Source organism: Catharus ustulatus, chromosome 3, assembly GCF_009819885.2.
Source record: "Catharus ustulatus isolate bCatUst1 chromosome 3, bCatUst1.pri.v2, whole genome shotgun sequence".
Lineage (NCBI taxonomy): Eukaryota > Metazoa > Chordata > Aves > Passeriformes > Turdidae > Catharus > Catharus ustulatus.
The window spans coordinates 114,962,461-114,987,111 of record NC_046223.1 but is presented as its reverse complement, the minus strand read 5'-3'; the positions used below and the strand labels follow the sequence as shown (position 1 = coordinate 114,987,111).

The 24,651-nt window shown below is 40.5% G+C and overlaps 1 protein-coding gene across 1 annotated transcript; it reads left to right on the top strand.

Moving 5' to 3' along the window:
• Positions 1 to 5,826: 5,826 nt before the first annotated feature.
• Positions 5,827 to 24,436, top strand: LOC116993645 (cysteine-rich venom protein-like). The gene is made up of 7 exons (XM_042779096.1): positions 5,827 to 5,961; positions 20,714 to 20,845; positions 21,998 to 22,088; positions 22,483 to 22,628; positions 23,212 to 23,306; positions 24,032 to 24,120; positions 24,309 to 24,436. Exons 1-7 carry the CDS (start codon positions 5,827 to 5,829, stop codon positions 24,434 to 24,436), a joined length of 816 nt encoding a protein of 271 aa, XP_042635030.1.
• The last annotated feature ends 215 nt before the right edge of the window (positions 24,437 to 24,651 follow it).

Genomic DNA, 24,651 nt, shown 5'->3' with positions numbered 1-24,651 from the left:
ATGTAGCCAGAGCTTTGTCGAGTCCACTGCTCTGCTCCTGATACTGCAAAACTGGAATAAAATAACAGGCTCAGCTTTTACCTTCCTGGACATCCATCTCCCTAATGAATTCTTCCACCAACACTGACTCCATCCTGCCTCTCCAACATATGCAGAATGACTGACTTCAGTGCAGTGACTCACACAAGAAAAACCTGTAGGATGATTTGCATATTCTATTTATATAATGATCCAGAACATGGTAGAAATCTGAATTTAAATTTGTTGTTTGCTTGACAGATATATTTAATTATTAGCTTTTCTCGTCTTTCTTTAATCAAAATATTATCTAATAAACATTTTTTAAAGGTCTGCAATTCCTTATGTTTATTGTGTTCTTGGGATAGATGGATAGTGCTTGGTCATGCAACTACTTTTAACTTAATGGAAAATTTAAACTATTTTACTGTTAACAGGACCAGAAGACAAACAGGATTGCTTGAAATATGTATTTCTTGAAAGAAATTAGGAGAGCAGAGCAGTTTCCTGTAGATCTATTCTGGTTTAGAATCTGTTGCTGACATATGTTCTACTGTAAAATGCTCAGTTTAGAAAAAACACAAAAAATACCCCCAAAAAAAGAAACCAAATGTAGTTAATTTAAATTAAGAATTCTGTTTATAGTATGAGATTATATTTAATTACAGGTAACCAAACCTGCCTTGTAAAGAAAAAAGACATCTGAGATATAGGCTTAATTCACAATAACAGACAGTGAAAAGGGGGAAGGTCCCTGCATTTGGAAACTTTGTATTTCACAACAAGCAGACCTGTGTTCCAAAATTTTTAATATCTTCTTTTGCTGGATCAGTCATTAAATTACTCATTTTTACTGACCAGTTCATCATAATTTTCATTCTTACTATAAAATTCTCTAAACTTCACCAGTGTTGTGACTTTATTAGCATTAGGTGTTGAAGGGAGCCTGAATATTTAGCAGCATGAGCAGAAACAGGTTATGAGAGAAGATTTCCTAGGCAAAAACAGAAGTCAGGCAAGCAACCCTCCATCAGACTCCCTTTCAGAAATAACAATTAACTAAATAATCTGCAATCCCCACTCTTGGGAAACAGGTGTTCTTCTATGCAGTTAACAATGGGGCTGAATATTATTTCAGTCTCATCTTACAAAGGTTGCACATTCCAGTCCTCTTTTAGTAAGGAAGCTGCTGTCATAATTAAGATTTGAACTCCCAGAGTCCTTGACACAGAATAATTTCATCACACATTTCTGACTCCTTCATTCCAGTGGCATTTCTTCTAGTGTCAAAGACAAGTATTAAGTTAAAAGTTTAATTTCACAACCCAAAGTGGTTGTTTTTTCCTCACTCATCCCCACCACTTTTTCCCTCTATGTCACACTGCCCTCTCACCTGGAGGCAGCTGTAAAAGTAAATTAAGCAATGCCAGGGCATTGGTGTGAGTGCTGGAACATGACTTACTACACTCTGAAATAATTAGCACCAGTCCAATGATTATGTAGCTATAGTTAATCCAGTGTTGTTTTCAATAAGGGAGTAGACAGAACCATTACCCTCACTCGTGAAAGACTCCTTTACTATGAATAGTGGGTCAAGAAATCACAGAATCATTAAGGCTGGAAAAGACCTCTGAGATCACTGAGCCCAAACATTTGCCTATCACTGCCAGGTCCACCACCAAACCATGTCTCTAAGAACCAGAGCTGCCTTTTTCTTGAGCACTTCCAGGGGTGGTGCCTCCAGCACTTCCCTGAGTAACCTGTTCCAATGCTTGACAACTCCTGTGAAGAAATTTTTTTGCCAATATATGATCTGTACCTCCCTTGGCACAACTTGAAGCCATTCCTCTGGTCCTGTTACCTGGGAGCAGAGACTGACCTCCACATGGCTACAACCTCGTTATAGGGAATTGTACAGAGCCACAAGGTTCCCCTGAGCCTCCTTTTGTCCAGGCTGAGCCCCTTTCCCAGCTCCCTCAGCCTCTCCTGGTGCTCCAGACCCTTCCCCAGCTCCTTTGTTCTTCTCTGGACACACTCCAGCCCCTCAATGTCTCTCCTGTTGATTTCTATTACCTTCCTCTGCAACCCAAACAAGAACTCATTTCTCAGTCACTCATGAGAGGAAAGAAGTAGTGTAATAAGGTAAAAATCAACTATCACATATCTGACCCAGGGAATAAATGTCAATAAGCCTAATTCAGATGTCCAGGAAGATAACTGAACAAAATTTTTATCTATCATTTTGTAACCAGTAGAGTATTAAATATCAGCATGGATCCTTCATGAGCTGATCTTGCCAAAACAAAATCTCTTCAGTCAGTCACTCAGATGAGAAGATGTGATGGCTTAAGTAACAAACTCGGGAGGTGTGGTTCAGATGAAAATTCTAAAACAGGACACAGCCACGCAGCTGAACACACACACCCATGGATGCTCCTGAGCTGGGGAGGAGACAGAGACACCTGGCACCTCGGGGTCCTGGTGGATGACAAGGTGTCGATGACCCAGGAGTGTGCCCTGTGAGCAAGAACACCCCATGAGGCACATCTGGGGGGCTGTGTCCAGTGCTGGGCTCCTCAGGACAAGAGAGCCATGGAGCTCCTGCAGTGTGTCCAGTGCTGGTGACAAAGGTGATGAAGGGACTGGAGCATCTCCCTGCCCAGGAAAGGCTGAGGGGGCTGGGGCTGTTCAGCCTGGAGAGGAGATCCTGAGAGGGAACCTCATCCCTGAGTGTCCCTGTGTGCAGGGAGGGGCAGAGCAGGGCCCAGGCTCTGCTCCAGGGCCCAGCAATGGCACCAGAGGAACGGGCAGGGACTGATCCCAGCAAGTTCCACCTGCACAGGAGGCAGAACTTCTGGACTGGGCAGTGAACCAGCACTGAACAGAGACCAGAGAGGCTCTGGAGTCTCCTCACTGGGATATTCCAGAACTGTCTGGACACAGTCCTGTGCCCTGAGCTCTAAAACCACGCCTTTGTGTGAGGCCCAGTTACTGATGTTTCTAGAGCATGAGAAATACTTAGTGACTGACTGATACCAAAGGGCCACGTTGCAATCAGACAGTGCTGGTAAAGATTTAAAAACCATTATAATATACACTTCCTAACATATTGCAAGGCAGTTTGCCTTGTCCCTGATATCCCTGTCATCTCTGGGATCCCCATAGCAGGGCAGGTTTTCCTCCTAGCATCCTGTTCCTGCTTCCTTCCACCTTTCAAAGACAAAACCTTGACACACTGCCTATCTTTAGCAAGGATCCGGACCAAACAAGAAGATGCCATGGGAAAGCCTGTGGGAAGGGATTGTTTCCCATTCCTGCTTCTCACCTACTCCTGAGGGAGCTCCTTGCAGAGAGCTGGCTGCTCTGGGACAGGCCTGAATTATGTCCCACATGATGGAGCTCCTGGTTCATGATGGAAAAGTGTAAAAATAGGCTAGGCTAGGCTAGGCTAGGCTAGGCTAGGCTAGGCTAGGCTAAGCTAGGATAGGATTAGGATAGGATAGGGTAGGATAGGATAGGATAGGATAGGATAGGATAGGATAGGATAGGATAGGATAGGATAGGATAGGATAGGATAGGATAGGATAGGATAGGATAGGATAAATTCAGTTAGAGGGGACCTACCTAGTGCAACTTTCTGACCAAAACTCTGTTTGGAATAAATTCGTCTCTAAGTGCAAGAATCATCTCACTTGTGCAGTGGTTTAAGAGGGACATGGTGATATGGACAGCTCAGCCAAGGCACTGTCCTGTCTCTTGCCATTACAAAGAGAATGTCCCTTAATGGCAATTGGAAACATTTTGTGGCAGGCAGAAGAGAATTTGTTCTTTCTCCAGGTTTGATGTCCTTTATAATGACCTTAAAAAAATGGGACTGTTGCACTTGAAATATTAATCATCTGAGCAGAAAGGTGCTGCTTTTTCTACTTGTGTGGAGATAATCCTTATTGATTTTCTCTGCAACATTTAACCACAGATAAGCTTTTTAGACAAGTGTTACACCATGAAGAAATTAACATTGTACTAATTCTAACTGGGCTATTTTCAGATGGATTTCTTGACTTTCTGTCACCATCCTTCTGCTCTGCTGCATCAGATTGCTGAACAGGAAAGAATGACAAAATTTAAATAAAACAGAAATAATCTATAGATTTGCATGTTTATTAATTTCTCATTTTGTTGCTGGAAAAGAAAACATCAGGTCTATACTCAGGAGATGCATGTTGAATTCATAGAGGTGCCTGAGAACATCTGTGCCCCAGCTGACACAAGAAATGCTCCAGAACCTGATGTTTTGCACCCTGAAATCCAGCTGTGTCACCCACAATCCTCTGTTTGGCACCCAGGCTGCCCACACAGGGATTTACACAAGAGGGAAGTGTCTCCAAATTAGATGCTAATTGCAACAAATGACTGAGCAAGAAGTGACCTATTTCAATTTAAGAAGAATCAAAGTTTTAATCCTCCCCCTCCCTCCATGCTGGGGTATACACAAGGGTTAAAGATTTCCCTAGGCATGGCAGAGTGCTATCAGAGGCAGTTAGGACCACACATTTGGATTTAAGCAGCTGTATTTCTCCCTGAGCTGTCTGTAGGGATCCTTTAATCTCAGTCTCAGCCTGTCCACAAACCAGCACTAGCTGTAATATGTTAAAAACCCTCTTATTTCTCAGCCTAAAGTGTCAGTCACTGCCCATTTATTACTCTGCCTATAATACATTTGGCCGTAGTTTGCTGGCATTATCATTTAGTATCAAAAAATTGCTGTCAATTTTCCCAAAAGTTTTGCTTTTTCTGGCCTCACCATGGAAATGAAGTTACCTGAGGTGGGTTTCACAGGTTGGAGGAGGAAGATCATCCCCAGTGCCACCACTACATTTCCTCCTTACTGAGTTGATCTCACTTCCTAACCTGGCAGAAAATGATCCACAGGCTGGCTGGTACTGAGACAGCCAGCCACAGAAAGTAATAATTCAGGACAATTCAGGACAAGAGGAAGTGTCAAGTTGTGCCAGGGTAGGTTTAGATTAGACGTTGTGAAAAACTTCTTGACTAAGATTGGTCAGGTGTTGGAACCAACTGCCCAGGGAAATTATGGAATCAGAAAAAATGTGAAGATCTGGTGCTCAGGGCCATGGTTTGGTGGTGCACATAGAGCTCCCAGGATCAGGTGCAGTCTCAGGAGGAGGGACAGACCTTGAGTCTTTGGTCACACAAGACTCACACCATTACCACCAGTACTAAGATGCCACCTTTCCCTAATCCACCCCTCTTCTCCCTCCTCACCAAATCCACATCTGGTTGTGATGAGAAGTAACCAAGCAACAAATAAAAGTGTTCTTGTGCCTGATTAACTCTTGCTGACATGAACCAGGACACTAACCCAGCAGAAAAATACTTGTCTGGTTGGTTTTCTCTTAGAGGGGGTAACTGCTCTCCTCCAATTAGAGTGTCAATGCTGAAAGCAGGACCTTAAGAAACTGGATGTGTTTGACTTTCCTGTACTGTGTACTGCTGGAATTAAACACAAAGACACAACACTTCCTGAGGTATGGGGAGCAGCTAAACAAGGTTGTGTTTCTGGTTTAAACGTGCCTTAAGATCTTCAGCTGCAACGCTCAAAGAAAATAGAAAACAGGTGAAAAGAAGCACTCGTTAGATGAAATCCCTCTACAGAGCTGCTGCTAAGATTTTAGTGCTGGGAGAATATTTGCATGGTCTGTCAAGTGTTTATCTCCCAGCTTATCAGAGGAGGGTGTCAAAGGGAAATACAAGTCAAAGATAAGCTAGTTTGAGACTGACAAGGCCATGTTGTCTGGGTTGCCTGAACAGCGACACAGCAGCGTGTTAACCAGCATCGTTAGCGAAATCAGGGACAGGAATCGCACACCTGATGGCACTTGTGAGGAGCAGCCACCATCTAATGAGTGCCACGGGTCTGTGGTTAGTGCTGTGTACTGCTGGCTGCATCTGTGAAACAAGGTGGAGATAAAAGATGAGGAATGATAAAGCGGGATGGCGTTAATCAGCCTCTACAGAAGGAGCGTATCAGTAGATCGCATTTAATAACGCATCGCCCCAAGCAGCTCGGTGCCTGAGCCTGATCTCATCCTCTGCATAAAGCATCTCCTCTGAGCCCCTGCTGCCTTTGTGCACCTCAGGAACTGCAGCATCAGCCCTGCTTTGCCAGCATGGGTGGGAGCAAGAGGCTCATCCCGCCAGGAGGTGATGTACAATGCATAGGAAGCATTTCTGCTCAATTTAAAGAAATAACAGCAAAAGCCAATGCCATTTAGGCTAAACCATAATTGCCAGCTGGCCCATCCATTAGCACTAAACATGACACAAGATTGTAAAGGTTGAGCATTGAAAGTTCTTAGCCAAGGTGGACCACGCAGCTGCTGGGTTCAACCAGAGCAAATGAGTTTACCCCTGAAAACCTCAGGAATATCAAAATGAATAAGTGGATCAGCTCAGTTCTGGGGAAGCAGCAGGCATGTTAACGACAAAACAGCAATTGTGCAGCATGCCTGAATATTCCACCTATATGGGATACATATGGTGTGTGCACTGCTGTCCCTCCTCATGGCCAGGACACACATCAACAACTGCAGGGCACATTCAAAACAGCCCCGAGATCCAGGCAGGAAGAGGAGATGTGTGTGCTCACGTGTGCATGAGGTAGTTGTGAGTAGCTAAGCAGCTGAAGGAGTGGAGAGGTGTGATTTTGCATTGCTTCTCACAGAGGAAACACAGCCCATTTTAGTAATTCTTCAGACCCTGTGGACACACCATCAAACAGGCTCCAAATCTGATGAGATGAATCGTGTCCATTGCAGTCTAACACCTTCCCCGTATTTCAGAGGATACTACACACTGCTGGTACATCACTGATGCCATTCTACAGTAAGACAAGTAAATGCTTTCTCCATGGCATGACCTGAATCTGTTCTTAATTTCAGGCCTTTTTTTAATAGATTTTCCTCTGAAAACTTTCCTTCCATTATTTTTTTCACGTCTCTCTGTAGTGACATGTTACACAGTCAGAACACAGGTCTGAGCACTGAAAAGGTTTTCAGTGTCTTTATAACCTTAGTCTTTGACACAATTTTGGCTTAGACCAAGTAGCATTACCTTCCAGAAAAGCCCTGGCATGTTTGACACGTTAACAGTGCCAAGAGCCCTTCACCATCTTGGAAGACATGGTTCAAGAAGCAGAGTTCAGCTCTACTGACCAGAGACAAATCAGAGGCCTTAAGACACAAGAACTAATCACAGACAAGCTGTACCATCCGTATCCTTACATCCCTTCCACAAACAACTCTTCTCCTCAACCTTACCTGAAAGAGGCATAGAGTTATAGAGGAAAGAGTTATAGAATAGTGACTGACTTGACTCATATAATGCTTTTAAAAAAATTATTGGTGATGTCAAGGCAATCATTTACCTTCTTTTCTCATCCAGCCTGTCTCAGGCACCTGCTGCAAGGAGAAAAGGTGAAATACAGACCTGAAGTACCTCCATTGCCTCTGGAAGCAGCACAAGGAGAATGGCTTTGGAGCAGAACCCTGGAGAGATGAATGTCACTCCAGCAGTTTGGATCATGCTCTGGCAGGGACAGGATTTCCTCTGCAGGTTCAATGGACCTTAGCTACAGTGAGGTTGATTTTGATGACAGCAGCCCTGGCTGGGGAAGAGCTGGAAGAGAAAAAAGGTTCTGGATGAAAACCAGGAAGTTAATAGTGGAGGTGCTGTCAGTCAAACACTGAGACATTTTCTGCAGTGAGTCAAAAGAAGAAGTACTTTAAGAAATACTTTAAGATAAGTAGTCATGAAACACTACAGAGAACTGAATTGGCTGGTTCCATTAGATAAACCAGTTTCCCCACATTCAAATCCTGAAGGCACAGAGGTCATCTGCTGCACCACACATTCATAGGAGATCCATATTCTCATCTCCCTTTGATTGGGAATGCTGGATTTGGCCAGAGAAGAGAGTGGCTGGTGGATTTGCTGGAGTACAGGGGAGAGGAGTCACCACATAACCAGGTGGCCAAAGTCACCTTTATGCAGCCATAGAATACAGAGCTGTAACAATCTGGGGGAAAAAAAAACAAACAAACAAAAAAACCCACAAACCCACACCCAACAAAAACAAAAAAACAAAAACAAAAACAAAAACAAAAACAAGTGAGAAGAAAGGACTGGAAAAACGGCAGTGCTTACACCTGTGTTAGCTCAGCCTGGCTCTGCCCCGAGTTGTCTCATCTGGGTGCAGTTTAGCAGAGATGTTTCCTTGGAGCAGAGCTGAGTGTGACAGTCTGATTTCAGGCTCTTCCTCCACTCTGATTTAAGAGGAAAGGCAAAGTATTTACCTGATCAGTTTGTGAGTAGCTGTGAGAATCTGTCACTTTTTACACGGTGCCAGAACATCTAAACTGCTCAGTGCATCATAATTCCAGTCTCTGCCTACTCTGTTCATCTATTTTTGGTCAAATTACTGGAAAATCTCATTTCCTCTTTAAAGTACCTTTTCTAACTATTGCAGTAATTAAAGTATTAACCTGATTTAATACATCTTTAGGAAGTAATTCAGACTATTCAGAAATTTGGTTTACTTTTGTATGCATAAATAAAACAAACTACTAATTTTCTGAAACATTTTATTCAGAGCCTTGACTTTTTTTTATTTTTATCTCCACAAAATCATGCTTCCTCTTCTGCCATCAATAAACAAAGTGCTTGGATTTTCCTCATTCAACTACATTACCTTAATTACTGAAAATCATTCTAAATTTAAAAAGTAAAAAAAAAAAAGGCTTGAAAAGCCATGTAATATATGATAGGGATATATATGCACACACAGGAATATATATATAAAAATATATTTCTAGCAGGGACACATTCCAGCTAAACCAACAAATTCTTCATTTTTTTTACAGATTTGACTGCAGATAGTTGTTTTACATTTTGTATTTTGGTGAACTGCTGAGTACCAAAACTACACAATCAACCCAAGCTGCACCAACTGTGGAGGTGATTTAATTTTCATAACAATGCATATTTTTATGAGTAAAGATAAAACCACAGGACTGTGTATGGAATATTCCATGGAAAATATTGGAATCTGGTACCAACTCTGGTGACACAGGAGGAAGAGACAGATCCTGTAATTAAACTGGGCCATATCAGACACTGTGTGTTTGAACTGGTTATTTATTTTGTGTGCACCAGCCTGACCCACAGGGGATTCTGAAACCTGGCTGTGCCCCATCAGGTGGCTGTGGAGGGTCCCAGATGTGCACAAGGTCATTCTGCTCCTGAATTTGTCTGTCACAGCTGGAGTTGCCCTGCACACACAGAACTGCTCAGTCTTGTGCTGAACCGTGCTTTAATTGAAAATATAGGAGTGCCCTCTGGTGGAAAACTGAGCAGTTGAAGCTCCAATGGCACTAAAAATCAGCGTTTTGCCTCAAATGCAAATACCAATTTCTTGCTGGTAGACCAAAAGCTCTTTGTTACATCACTGAATATTTCAGGGGCAGATTGGTCATTTTGTGCTTTGTCATGCTGCAAGGAAATCTTCAGAGCCCTGAGGCTGCAGGTGTTCCAGCTGGGGGAAGGTTTGGTGAAATTATGGTTTGGGTTGGAAGGGGCCTGAAAGATGATCTGGTTCCACCCCTACCATGGCAGGGACACCTTCCACTATCCCAGGTTGTTCCAAGTCCTGTCCAACCTGGCCTTGGACACTGCCAGGGATGGAGCAGCCACAGCTTCTCTGGGCACCCTGTGCCAATTTTGAATTTTCCTCTAAGAATGAGTTTAATCCCATTGCTCTGCAACCTGGAGCTCCATCCAGATGTGTGCCAGGGCTTGGCTGCCTGATATCCAGGGCTCAAACACTCACACTTGACTCCTGCTACTGGGAAGGAGCAGATGGAAAGTTTGAAAAGGGTCAGCAAAGTAAAAACAGAGAAATTAAGTACTGAGAAAGAGAGAGAGAGGAAAAGAGGGAAAGAGTGAGAGAAAGAGAGGAAAGAAAGAGAAAGAAAGGAAAGAAAGAAAGAAAGAAAGAAAGAAAGAAAGAAAGAAAGAAAGAAAGAAAGAAAGAAAGAAAGAAAGAAAGAAAGAAAGAAAGAAAGAAAGAAAGAAAGAAAGAAAGAAAGAAAGAAAGAAAGAAAGAAAGAAAGAAAGAAAGAAAGAAAGATAGATCAAGGAAAGAAGTAGTAATTTCTAAAAACCTCAGGCTCTCAGATGATGACGTTCTTTTAAGGTAAATATACATTAATTTGATTATTTGACAACCTGAACAGAGCTTGTGATTTGTTGCTTGGCACTAAAAGTATCCTTGGAGCAGATGAAAAACTGCCCTGCTTGTACATTTTGGAATACTAAAGAAAAATTACTTTGGCAAACAACAAGTTTCCTGGTAAACACTCTCTGGCTCTGTGGGAGGGGTACTCACTGACCCAAAGTGTTTGCTTTCCACAGAGAAAGGACAAGCAAGAAAAAGGTCTGTGAGACTGAAATCTGCAGTTCTGTCGTATGAGAATGTGACAATGTAAAAACTTTTTTATATTTATCTCCTAAAGCCACACAGACATGGGGATAATCAAAGCAAAACGTGCATTAAACCCCTTTTTATGCTCAGGGAAATGCAATAAATGTCCAGGTCAATGGTTTTCACTGCACTAGAACAGAGGGATGACAGAGGGGAGCCAAAGCTGATGAAATTCACCACCAATACTAAAAGAAGTAATTGAATAAATCCTTGCACTGTGATCAAGGTTCAAGGCATGGTTGGACCTGTCCTAGTGGGTCTCATCCCTGCCTATTGGAACCACAGGATCTTTAGGGTCCCTTGCAATTCTGTGATTCTCTGATTTTAACAACCAACTTCATGAAGACAATCCTGACAAAAAACTCATTTAGGGAACTGGGACAATGGATACTGAACTTCTGCCCAAAAAGGGAAATAAGGGAGCATCTGATAAACTGACCTCATCTGACCCAGGGAAAAATTGTAAATCAAATTACTGAAAAAGCAATGCATAAAACCATGGAAGGTATGCTGATGGCAAAACACTTCTAATATTTCAAACTTCCATCAAGCAAGCCTGAGATGAAGAGGCCTTATGGTATCAAAGTCCTTAAAAGGGAACTTTTGCATTCCTCTTTACATACCCAAATCAGAAATGTGAAACAAGTTACTCTGCTGCTCTAGTATGCAAACTGCTGGCACAAAAAGATAAGAACCTGCTTGTGTTCAGCTGAAAGAATCAAAGCTAAAATAGAATAATTATGTCAAGTGGGTGAGTATGGAAAAGTAAATACAACAAATATGACTTGGAAAATGTCAGAGGAGGTTTGGGTTGCAGTGACTCTCACACTTTCTGTGTCAGAAATGCAATATACAGACAAGATTGCCATGGGAACACTCAGAAATATCATGGTTTGGATAGGCTGAAAGCAAAACTAAGTTCAGAGGGGGATATGGAATTAGGAAAGGAGATAATGGGGTGAGAGGGAAGGGAGCAGATGGGCTCAAACTCAGAAAAAGTGAACATGAAGTACAGAACCAAAGAACATTGGGAAGTGAATCATCTCTCAACAGGAATGGGGGCACCACAGACATCAGGGATGTCAGTCCATGGAGAGCTGAGGGCACCCACTCAAACCCAACGTGCTTCTCATGAGGTCAGTGAGCAGAACAGAACTGAGTCACAGAACTCATATCATTGTAATTTGAAAGTGGGTCTAGATCTCAATTTGCATTTCAGAGATATAATTAATAGCTTCATGGTTGGACAAAAATGCCTTCATGGCAGTCAATTAATATTCACAGAAACACAGAATAGTTAAATCACAGAATGGTTTGGGTTGGAAAGGACCTGAAAGATCTCATTCCACCCCCTGCCATGGGCAGGGACACCTTTCACTATCCCAGGTTGCTCCAAGCTCCATCCAACCTGGCCTTGGACACTTCCAGGGATCCAGGGGCAGCCACAGCTTCTCTGTGCCAGGGTCTGCCCACCCTCTGAGTAAAGAATCTCTTCCTAACATCTGCTCTAACCCTGCCCTTAGTCTGAAGTCATCACCCTTGTCCTGTCACTCCATGCCCTTGCCAAAAGTCCCTCTCCAGCTCTCTTGGCCCCCTTTAGGTGCTGAAAGGTCTGAGATCCCCCTGCAGCCTTCTCTTGTCCAGAGTGAGCAATCCCAATTCTCTCAGCCTTTCATACTCCTCAAAGCATTTAGTTCAGTTGTGACATTCCTGACATCCCCCAGGGTAAGGATACCAGGGAGCTCCAGATATCCTGGGCTCCAGACAAAATCTGGAAAGGCACAAGTCTTCCATAGGCACTTACTTAGCACCACAAAGGTGTCTTGTTTTATCAGAGATGGGGCCAAGTGCCTCCTTATGGGCTGATACACTGAGACTTAGGTCTTCACTAACCTAGATCTCTCTCCTTCTGGTGGGATAACTTACTTAGATGTAAGTAGAAAATGTGGTAGAAATCTACATTTCAGGTACCCTCTTTTAGTTCAACAACTGTATAATTCAAGTGCATTTTATGACTTATCTCAAAAGAGTTTATTCATTGATTTATGAAGAATTGCATTGTATTTGCATATCCCTGACATGACCACAGGAAAGCACTAACACAAGCACACATACTGAGATATCATTGATACTTGTGTGAACACCTGGATACTTGCCAACAGCACAAAGCTGCAAAAGTTGTGTATCAGTTTCAATCAGGAAATGTTTTGGGTTTTTTTCTTAGCAATCATTTTCATTGCTGGTCATTACAGAACAGCATGTTCTAAGTTCATCTTTCTGGACTGTGTGTACATTTTCTATCACATCACATTGCACCTCTCTGAAGGGAAGAATATTGCAGGATGCAGAAACAGGAATCTATTCTGACTTTGCAGAAGTTTTTCTCAGGGCCTTTCCCAACAAATAAATGTCCCCTCTTACCTTTCTCCCCATCCAGCAGCTCTGTGGCTCCTGGATGTCAGGCTGTGGAAAGGCTCAGCTTCAGTGAGGTGTGTGGAAAACCCCTTTAGTCAAGATATGCTTTGCATGATTATTTAAAATACCCTCTGGTTATGTAGCTTCTATTCAGCTTCTATCAAGTAATTTCCAGCTTGAGACTGTTGTCAAATCATTGCCACTACAAAAAAAAAAGGTGAGAAGTCACTCCACAAAGAAGCTTGGCTGTGGCCAATTGCAGTTGGTTCAGGAATTATTGAGTCAAAAGGCATTTAATAAGTAATATCATTTCCAAATGGCTCTTCAAGCTGGGATTCTGTGATTTTAAGTGGATTCTCTATAAACACTTCATAGCTCCAAATATTCTCGTTTACTTACTGCAACCAGTCCAATAGAATGTTCTGTGTGGGACTCACTGACTTGGAAATCAGATTTTCCTGCTTTCTGACACATTTTAACATTACTTTTTGTGACAACAGGTTCAAGGTATTTTCTACCAGCTGGACAGCATTTCAAGAAGATCAAATTTCTTTCTGCACCCTCTACAACAACTTTGGTTTACTTTTATGTCAAATGCATAAGAACACTAAAATTTTCATATATAAGCATTTAAGGAATGTAAGCATTTTAAGGAATTAATTTCACACCTACATTTTTTTTAAGATTTCTCAGTAAAAGGCCCCTCGCTGTCACTACTGTTAAATTAGAGAAAATCTTCTTCCAGCAAATACATGCAGCAAACAAAAGGGGTGTTCATGAAAAACTTCAATTTGGACAGCCTGTATTTCTCAGACAATTATGTCTGAAGTTATTACCATGTAAATTGAACATAAACCCTGTTTTGTCCAAGGGTAATAAACGCCTCCAGATGATCCTGACACTTGAGATATCTGTGATAGTTTGAGTCTGCACTGCTTTGTGTCTTTCACTATGCGAGAGAATGGGGTGTATTCTCACTTCCTTTAACAATCAATTAAAATTAATAAATCATCTATATCAAAAGTCAGTTTAAATTCTGAGGAAAGTCATTATGGTTTGTTTGCTCTGTTTCCTGCTGGTCAGATTTAGTTTAAATACGGGATTTGTTCTAGAGAATCAGCTGGGCTTTTCTTTGGTTACACCTGACTCTCACAGAGGAAGACATATCTGAAAAAAAAAAAAAAGTATTTTTCTAATGGTTTCCACACAGAATTGTTTTCTGTTCACTTTCTGTGTATCCTTCCACACTGTTGTTGTAATTCACTTACAGCAGGCATTGGTTTATTTGGTTTATGGGAGAAATATGATTGAAGGGATGAAGCCCATCTCTCTCACTGACCTGCATCTGATATTTTTCTCTTATTCTAATCTGACATTTTAAATATATTAGATATGTTGCTTCTCAGAGAGTACTTCAGATGTGTGATTTATCTATTTGCAAGAAAAAGTTGAGCTGAGATCTAAGTGCTTCCACTATTGGGTTGGAGATGGAATGAGTTTTGTCCCAGGTTTTTTTTCTGGAGTCAGATTCTTGATGTCCCATAGCAGAGATTTAGAAAAATGTTTCTAATTATTTATTAGATCTAAAATGAAGCTGAATTAACAATCCCTACATGCTTTAAAAAGGGCAATTATGCATTTTTAAAGTGCTCAGCTTTGCCACATTTTAGCCAAGACTGAAAAGAGCATGAACACAGGCACGTATTGAACTGTGATGTAAGTGTATGATTGCACTGATTGAATCATTTGCTAATCCATCTTGGGCTTCATGAAAATGACTTTCACACACATACACAAAATCCCTCCTGCAATTTTTGGTAGACTTTAAAAGCTTTCTGGAATGGTAGTACCACAAAATAATGACATTTATCACCCAAGGAAATCAAGAAATCTCCTTGCTGCAAACTTTCTAGAAATACACAGAAAAATATTTCTAAGGAACTGCCTGTTTTTTACAGATCACCTTCTGGGAGAAGGATTAGGACTCTTAAAGTTTCTGGGTAACACTTTTTTTTTTCATTATTTCATTATACTGTGCTTATGTACAGTTACTCCGAAAGCAACTTTTTGATTGATTGAGTCTGTTTCTTCTCTCAATAATAATAATAATAATAATTAATAACAATAATAATAATAATGATAATGATGATGATAATAATAATAATAATAATAATAATAATAATAATAATAATAATAATAATAATAATAATAATATCAGAGTGAAAGGTGAGTTAGGTCTGCAAGGTGTTCTGACAGCCAAGAAAAAGATCCGTGCAATGTTCTGAACCACAATGTTCTGCATGGATTTTCATCTAAAGTGCTACTTTAACTGCCATTGACTTCAGTGGAAATAAAGAGTTGGAGAAACTGGATTTTTGTCTTCATTGTTTGAGATAAATCAGATTCCTACAGTCCAGGTTTACACAAGACCTGGAGAACGTCCACAGTCAAATCACTCAAGCTGATCTTTTTTTAAGAACTTTCCATAGATCTTTAAAAATTTACATACATTTGCAGAATTCCATGGAATAAATTCTCAATTTTTTTTTTTTTATTAAATTACCCTAACCCTTCAGGTAATCCACAAGGGGAAGTGGAAGTTGCTGTGATGAATTGTTCTTTGTACCATGGTTCCGGATGTCAGTTGTGTTTATCTTTTATTTCTTCCCAATTATTTCACTCACAGACCATGAATTGTAGCATATCTGACAGTCATCCTTTAGAGAACAAATGGTTTTCACTATTCAAACAGGTGGGGCAAGCTTTAAAGAAATACTTGTAGTAGCACAGTTTCATTCTAACAGTGCAAATAAAGCTCAGGTGACTGTAATGAATTAATGAAAATTGTTGAGTATGGTGGATGGGGTAAAAAAATGGAAATACCCCCCAGGACAATGGGAATCTGGAGCTGCTGGACTGCCTCCCCCCACAGACCATAGAGATGCAGTCCTGATAACTATGGTAGGTGTCTCATGAGGCTTTCTGGTGGTGATAACCTTGGTCTCATCAAAATTCTCACAAGCACTTCAGAAAAAAAATGTACATTAGCCCTTATCTGAAAGGTGGAAGGATATGGGAGACCTTATCAGAGGCAACTTTCCGTAACTGCTATACAAAGAGAGAACAAAGGCAGCTGTGTTTTCCAGCACAGGGATTATAATACAATATTAGAATTCTGGCAGCAGCAGACAGTTGCAGGAATTCTGCAGAAATCTGGAAAGAGTGAGGCAATATTGACTTGCTGCATGGGCAGCAAACCTTCACCCAGTGTGTGAAAAGGGTGCTCAGTGTGCAGCACACCACAGCAAAGGCAAGGAGGAGGAAGGGAACCAAGAATAGAATAAAGAGATGTGCAGATGCTAAATGATTCTGATAGCAAACAGACTGCATGGAAGGAGGAAAGGTTGTGTTTTATCAATGAGGACCTGTCAAAGCTGCAGTTGTGATATTTTACCTTATAAGAGAATGGAAACAAAGATTCTGCAAGAAGGAAGGATGAGCAGAGTGATGCCAGGTTGGACAGGGCTTGTAGCAAACTGAACTAGTGGAAGGTGTCCCTGCTCATGGCAGGGGGTTGGAACTTGGGAGATCTTTAAGGTGTTTTCAACCCCAACCCTTTAGAGCAGAACAGATGCCACACATCTCTCCAGACTGAAGACAGAAGACGTGAAACATCTGCAGCCCTTCTGCAATAACTGAATTGAGCAACATCTGGGGTGAATTATGTGTACAATAATCATGGAATCACAGAATCACAGAATCACAGAATGGTTTGGGTTGGAAGAGACCTGAAAGATCCCCTTGTTCCACACCCTGCCATGGGCAGGGACACCTTCCACTAGACCAGCTTGCTCAGAGCCCCATCCAACCTTGCCTTGAACATTTCCAGGGAAGGGGCAGCCACAGCTTCTCTGGGCAACCTCTTCCATTGTCTCACCACACTCACAGTCAAGAATTTCTTCCTAATATCCAATCTAAGCCTGCCCTCTTTCAGTTTAAAGTCATTCCCTTTGTCCTATCACTACATGAGCTGGTAAAAAGTGATGCCCACTGCCACAGCCTCAGTGAGCTAATGGAATACAAGTTTTATTCAGCAAATGGAAGTTCAGGAAGGTCTAAGTTCACTTTGAAGAAAACATTGGTGTGATGCCCACAGTACAGGTCATTTTGTGTACAGCTAAGAAGTTGTTCACTTATGTCTCTGCCACAAAATATTAGTCCCACTCTTTTGCCAGAAACAGGAAAGTCAGTTGTAAAACAGCCAGCTCAGAGCTCAAGCTTTTATTTTATTAACACATTCGCACTGTAGCTTGCTGATCAGACTAGAAGTTGAAGTTCTGCAAAAAACAGGTTTTCTTAGGTCTTCTTTCTCTTTTTTCCTTACCCTGGAGACAAGAAAAAAAAGTCCAGAAGAATGCAGCTGGACTGGTTCATTTTCAGTCACCTTTTCTTTAAGAAAAGTTCTTGACAATGGGCAGCCCCAAAGCTGATGTCATTTATCAGCAATAAATATTGACAAGGAAACAAAAGGGGAAATGTATATATATAAAACCCTGGACTGGGGAGAGCCTTCCACTCTCCTGCCACTTCCTCAGGTAAGGAGGATTCTGGTGGATGAAGGTAATGTATGCAGAACTGAATTTCAGCCTTACAGATTTTACCCATACAGTCTCTTGTTCATTGTGCTACAAAGGCTAGTGGAGTTAATAGCTAAGTTGTACCAAATGTGGTAATTGAAAGTAAATCTTTGCTTATAATGTCTCAGAAGAAGAATGTAAAATAAATTATGTCTTCTCTTTTCACCTTCCATGAGCAGGGGTGAAAAATTGCTTCAGTGGAGTCTAATTCCTGTATTTCTTTAGATCAAAATTAACACTTGGACTCATTTGCTTCTTTCTTGAAATGTGAACATAAAAGAATCCATTTTGCATGGGGTCATCAGTCATGGGAAATGCTTTTATAATGTCTTTTGAATTGTTTTGGTGTTGAATTTGTTTCACTTGTGTGTTGGGATACACCAGTACAGCTGAACTGAGAATTTTATCATCTCTAAATGTTAACTATCTGTCCAAACTTTCATGTACATATGCTGCTGAAATGTCTAATAGATATTATAGTATGCAATAAGCTGATTACCTTTTATTAACAGAGAGTGAATTTATTACAGAAATGAAATTTAAAGAGGTAAACTCAGAGAAAGTTAAAGGGAAAATACATCAAAATTACTGAAAAGACAAATATTCCCACTCTGCCAAACTTTCAAACATGCTATGCCTTGAAAGCTGTATCACATGGCAGGGGAAAGGTTCTTCTGAGGAATGAAACACCAGGATTAAACATAAAGACTGTATTTTTCCAAATAGAAATTTGTTTACAGTTTTGAAGCTATCAAAACTGTAATTTAAAACTGTTTATTTTATTTGTTTTTACACTTAATCCAATTTTCATGAAACCTCAGGTTTTCAAGTAGAGTTGGCTAAAAGTGCACTGCTGGTATTTGCTTTTCAGAAGCACAGAAGTGATTTAGTGATTGACAGGGAAGGAAGATTGTCTGGGAATCATCATCCTTTGACTTTGAAAGTAAAGCCCAACACATTTAGTCCAAGAGATAAATTTGATGGCAGAGTCTGGAAGCTGAAGATGTGCAGCAGTATTTAATCAACTTTAACTCTGGATCTAGAAATATTTTAAGTTTCCTTTGCAGCACTTAATCTGGGAAGTCCCAAAAAGATTTTGTTTCTGTGTGTATGGGCAAGACAACTCCTCCATGTCTAATAAATAATAGGTTAAGAATTTATTCTTCATTAATATCAGTGAGATCCCTGCCTCTAACTCATGAAAATGATTCCCTTATGAAATCACAAGAAAACAAGATAAAGACTGAATTTCTGAATTACATAATAGGGCAAGAGATAGTGATTCTAACTAAAGGGTGGACAATTTTTTTTTTTTTTGTTACAGTTATAGTTTCCCTGTCAAGCAGCATTTCTAGATTTCTATTGACCTGTCCTGCTCACACCATGGATTTTCCTCAGAGGCCAACTCTAAGGCATTTTATATTTGTTGGGCTTTGTTATCTCCATTTCCCTCTTGCCTGTCTGCTTTAAGACAACCTGCTGAGCTCAAAGCTAGTCTTCCTTGGAATTTTACCACATCTTTTTAACAACCAAAAAGTCCTTTTCCCCCTATACCCTCATCAATACAAAGATATATAACTTTTACTTCTTTTTTGATGTGCAGAAAAAGCATCCTGTGTGGATGGGTGGGTTTCAGAGTGTCTGTGTACACCTGCAGGACGTGCCTCAGGAGTCAGAGTGAAGATACATTATTTGTTAATAACATCATATTTGAAGGTTTTCTTTAAGTCTAGGTGTCAGATGAAGCATGAGGGTGATCACCAGCATTTGCTTGAGCTGATGCTGATTTAATGAGGAAACAGGGAAGTGGGAAAGAAATTGAGAAAACAGTCCATGTGTTCAGTGCTCCACACCAAACCACCAAATCTCACTGTGGATGATGCTTGAGGACTCTGGTGTGACAGTACTGAACACATTAATGGGCTTTTTTATATACAGGGAGGCAAACATGAAGGAAATGCTGCAAATTCAAGATATCTTTAATAAAGGAGTCAAAAGGGGGGTGATCCATTTATTCCAAATAACACAACTTTGTGTTATTTACAGTCCCTGCTTCCATCCAAGGTGGAGTTTTCTCTCTGTAGGAGGTTTATGCACAATTTCAGCACATCCATATTCAGGAGAGCTAAAATAAATTTTGTTGAGGTTTTGTTTTGCAACAGTTTCATATCTTGCTCACAAATCACAAAATGCCATAAAATGTATGCAACAGACTAATGGATTTTGGGGTTTTTTTTGGTTTTTTTTTTTCCCCCTTGTAGAAATGGATCTACTAACTGCAATTGTTTTCCTGGCTGCTTTGCTGCACCAATCTGATGGACAGGTAGGAGGATTCATCTGTGTAAAACCCCCATATCTGACTCCTTAGTACAGAAATCTGATTTAGTCTGATCTTGTGATCTCTAGAGATTTAGAATTCAGGGGTGCAAGTACAGTTAATATGTTAACGTAACCCACTGAAGATGAACTCACATTTCATACAGATTCTTGTGTTGTATTATATTTATTATTATTTGTGTATGGTCTGGTCTAGTGGAAGGTGGCTCTGTACATGACAGGGATCCTTTGCAGCTATTGGCTCTTTAAGCTTTCTACTCAAATCATTCTGTGATTCTGCCTATAAAAGTATTTCAAAAAGACATTTTTCATAACTAAATGAATAAATAATTTAAGATTCAGAAATCTGATTCATAAATCTCCTAGAGAGGATTAAGTTTGTAAGATACATGTTATGCAGGTATTTGCATGAGAGCTATTGATCAAAAATAATTTATCAATAATAACTTCTTATTATTTAATGAAGGTAAACAAGTACTTTAGGAAAGAAAATTGTCATTTTCCTCAATAAATCTGAGGTGAGCCATGTTGTAAGTTGATACCTTCCTTTACCTGAGTATAGCTGCAGCCTAAAACAGCTGGCTGAGATGTTATTTCTACCATCATAAATGCCTTAAGTTAAACGAGATTTATGAGACCAATTATTGGAGTATGTTCAGTTGACCAAACAGAAGTGACAAGGAGCTCATAATTTATCTTGTTTATTATAATTCTGTTAACTGGGAACTTCACTTTTATTTTCCAGGGTTTTAAAAATATAGAAGTGAATGCTTTCTCCCTTCCTCATTTTAAGACTCCAAATGAAAAACTGATCCTTGAGCTACACAATCAGATTCGGAGAGCTGTCATTCCCACAGCCAGCAACATGCTGAAGATGGTGAGCTATGAGTTACAGCTTTTTTAAGGGAAATGATGGACAAAGCCAGCATCAGGGGGAGCTGTGGGATGAAGGGATGAGGAGCAGCCTGATGGGAAGGACTTGGAGATGTTGGTGGATGAGAAACTCAACGTGAGCCATGGAGATGCTCCAAGGCTGGATCCCCTCTGCTCTGGAGCTGGGAGAGCTGGGGGTGCTCACCTGGGGAAGAGAAGGATCCAGGGAGAGCTCAGAGCCCCTTGCAGAGCCTAAAGGGTCTGTAAGGATGAGGAAAAACACTTTATCAGGGCCTCTTGCAACAGCACAAAAATTTTCAGGAGTCAAGGGAGAATTCATTTAGATTAGATATGGAAGAAGATTTTTATGATGAGGGTGGTGAGGCTCTGGCACAGAGAAGCTGTGGCTGTCCCACCCCTGGATGTGTCAAGGCCAGGCTGAACAGGGCTCTGAGAAATCTGGTCCAGTTAAAGATGTCCCTGATCATTGCACAGGGTTGGACTAAATGACCTTTCAAGGTCTATTCCAAGCCAAACTATCTCTGATTCTCTGAATCTAAAAAGAGAAACACACTCTGGATGAAGGAAAGAGCATGCAAAGCAAAGAGGGAGTGGGAGCCCAAGAGCAGCTTCTGAATTTCACACTGTCAGGAGAACAAGAGATCTAGATCTGCAAAACTTCTCCCATCCCTGTCACCCCTGGCAGTTCTTGTTATCCCTGTCCCACGAGCAGATGAACTGATCAGTGGCTTTGTGGTTAATCCTGCATGGCAAGGCCTGAAATCTCCCCCAGGATCAAAGCCCAGCTGACGTTAATCACCAAAACTCAGCTGAAAATCAGTTTTATATTGTTTAGTGCAGTGCCCCCTGCAGTGTTCACTGGGACACAAAGCTGAAAGAAATCAGCAGGATGTTACAAAAGCCCTCCTAATCTGCACCATCTGGGGATCAGGGCTGTGCAGAATAACCTGCTCTGAAATCTTTGAGATTGAAGAAAAGTGGTTCCTGTGCCCCAGGAGAGTCAATCAGCACAACTCCTCTTTCTGTTGAGGGCCATGGGAGCATCCAGTGCTCAACACCACCCCAGTCCCTATTTCTTTTTTCCTTCTCATTAACCTATCTGTGACCTGGATACTTCTTCCTTTGTGTCTTTCAGGAGTGGAGTGAGAAAGCTGCCAAAAGTGCTAAGAAATGGGCAAGTCAGTGTGGGATGAGGATCAGTCCAAAGGACAAGAGAGTCATTAATGGTACTGACAAGGATGGAGCCTGAGCTGATGGGTTAATGACAGATTGCAGATGACCCCTGTGAATGTGAAATAGAAATAAGGACGGCTTTTAATCTGTTGTAGAAGAACTTTTTAGGATTATTAGCTGGAAGGTGTCCCTCTACATGGCAGGGGGGTTGGAACAAGATGATCTTTAGGTCCCTTCCAACCCAAACCATTCTGTTGATTCTGTGATTATTAAACACAAAAACATCTTTTTTTTGTCAGATGAACACTCTGAAAGACAATTTTTGGGAAGTCCTTAAAATCACAGGGTACAGGAATTATTTTAGAATATAGCTACAGCCCCTCTGTCCCACCTCCCACCCTACAGTTTGCTTTTCTCCCAATAAAATAAGATTTACTTCTACTCCAGGTGTCACCTGTGGTGAGAATGTGTTACTGTCATCCTACCCAAGAACATGGGCTGACACCATTAAAGTGTGGTACAGTCAGTCCTCCAATTTCAAGTATGGATATGGACCAATCTCAAAAAATATCAATGTTCAGAGCTACACTCAGGTAAGGAGACTTGAAACAAACTGCAGGGATGCACCACAATCACAGGAGTGTACTAAAGTCACTATTATTGGAGCTATTATGGGATTATTGGAGTTGTTATGGGAGCTATTTATAATCAGGAAAAAAATATCAGTGTCATCAAACTATTATCTATAATTCATACTCTAATCCAAAGATGAATGATAAGCTAAAATTCTTTTCCATCTAATTAGGAGGCAATAAAACCAGTATTTTGGAAGAGCTTTCCAGGAAGGAAATATTATTCTGTAGAAAAACCTTTAATTTAGAAATAAATATTTTCTATATAGGGATTGAAATATGGGATTAAAAAGCGTCAAAGTAAAATACCTGTGATGAAAATATTTGAAATTCCTGCCAGAAAATGTCTTCAAAAACATCTGGAAACTGGAGGAAACTCATTTTTCTATGTATTCATTATGACAGCTAAACTTAAAACTTAAAAGCTGACTAGAAAAAAAAAAGAACAAAAGAAAAAAAATTTCTGGTTCTGTTATTTTGTGAGGGTGTTTTTTTTTTAACAAGAATTCAGTCTGAAATAATGTGCTTCTTTTTTAATCCACAGCTAATCTGGTACAACAGTTACAAGGTGGGATGTGCAGTTTCCTACTGTCCCACAGGCTCATACAATTATTTTTACGTTTGCCAATACTGCCCTGCGTAAGTACTGACTTCTTACTCAGTAATGATGATGATGATGGACAGGTTTCCAAAACATCCTGGGCTATGGGATAAAATAATTGCAACCTACTTTAGCCATTTATACTTTTTGAAAATACCAGTGGGAGTTGTGGGTTTAACAGCATGTTAAATATCAATATTTGTTTTATTTTGCATAGGGAAATTTTATCAGGTGATCAAGGGTTTATCTCTGTCAGAATCAGGCACCAGGCACAAATCATGCTGTAATTTTGACCACAAAGGAGAAAATCAGACGTAAAGTGGAAGCCAAGATCAAATGAATATTTGCAGAGGCAAAGAACTGCATTTCAGAAGGGTTGAGCTGAGGTTTGGAGCAACCTGGTCCAGTGGGAGGTGTCCCTGCCCACGGCAGGGTGTTGGAGCTAAGTGATTTCTAAAGTCCCCTCCAACCCAAACCACTCTGTGATTCTGGGATTGTAAGATTACCTCAATCAGCTGAAATCTATTTGAGAAGCACAGCTAGGAAACACATACATCTTTTTAACCAGATAATGCTATGCATATATGATCAATCAATTAATTTTGTTTCTCTAAACCTTATTGTCTCCCTTATTTAAAATCTATTTTTTTAGAAAAATATTTTTATCCAAAAACTTCTTGATGACTTTCACTGCAATAAAAACAAACTCCTGCTAATGCTTCATGTTGATCTTGTTTTGTCTTGTAATTCTTTCAAATTTCAGAGGAAATAACCCAATGCAAATAGCAATGCCTTACAGAAGTGGACCAAAATGTGCTGACTGTCCTGGCCACTGTGACAAAGGGCTTTGCAGTAAGTCACTCCATTCTCCTTAAAAAAAACACATTCTATAATATTTAAGCCATTTTAATAGCAGAGCAAAATTTAAAACTCTATATAAACATGAACAACTGGAATTTCTGGAAAATACAGAAGTATCAAACCACAGCTCAGTTTCCAAATAATATTTCATGTGTTTACTTCTCTCTCTTTTATTTCAGCCAACCCTTGCAAGTATCAAGACCTCCTTGAAAACTGCAAAAATCTGAAAACGTTGTTTGGCTGTAGCCACTCGCTGGTGAAGAAGCAGTGTCCTGCAAGCTGTAAATGCACCACTCAAATCATCTAAAGTCCTGCTGGGTGTCACTACAGCTGCTGTGAGAATATAAGAAAAGAGCAGAACCCACTGCAAAGTGTATTCACTCTCAGTGCATCTGCTCAGATTGACCTCTAGATAATAGTTTTATCTGAAATCTAACCATTATTTCAGTCTTAAATTAGACTAGTAGCGCAAAATAACCTCTGATGTTATTTTAGTTTTTGTAGAAATCATGTTTCAGCTAC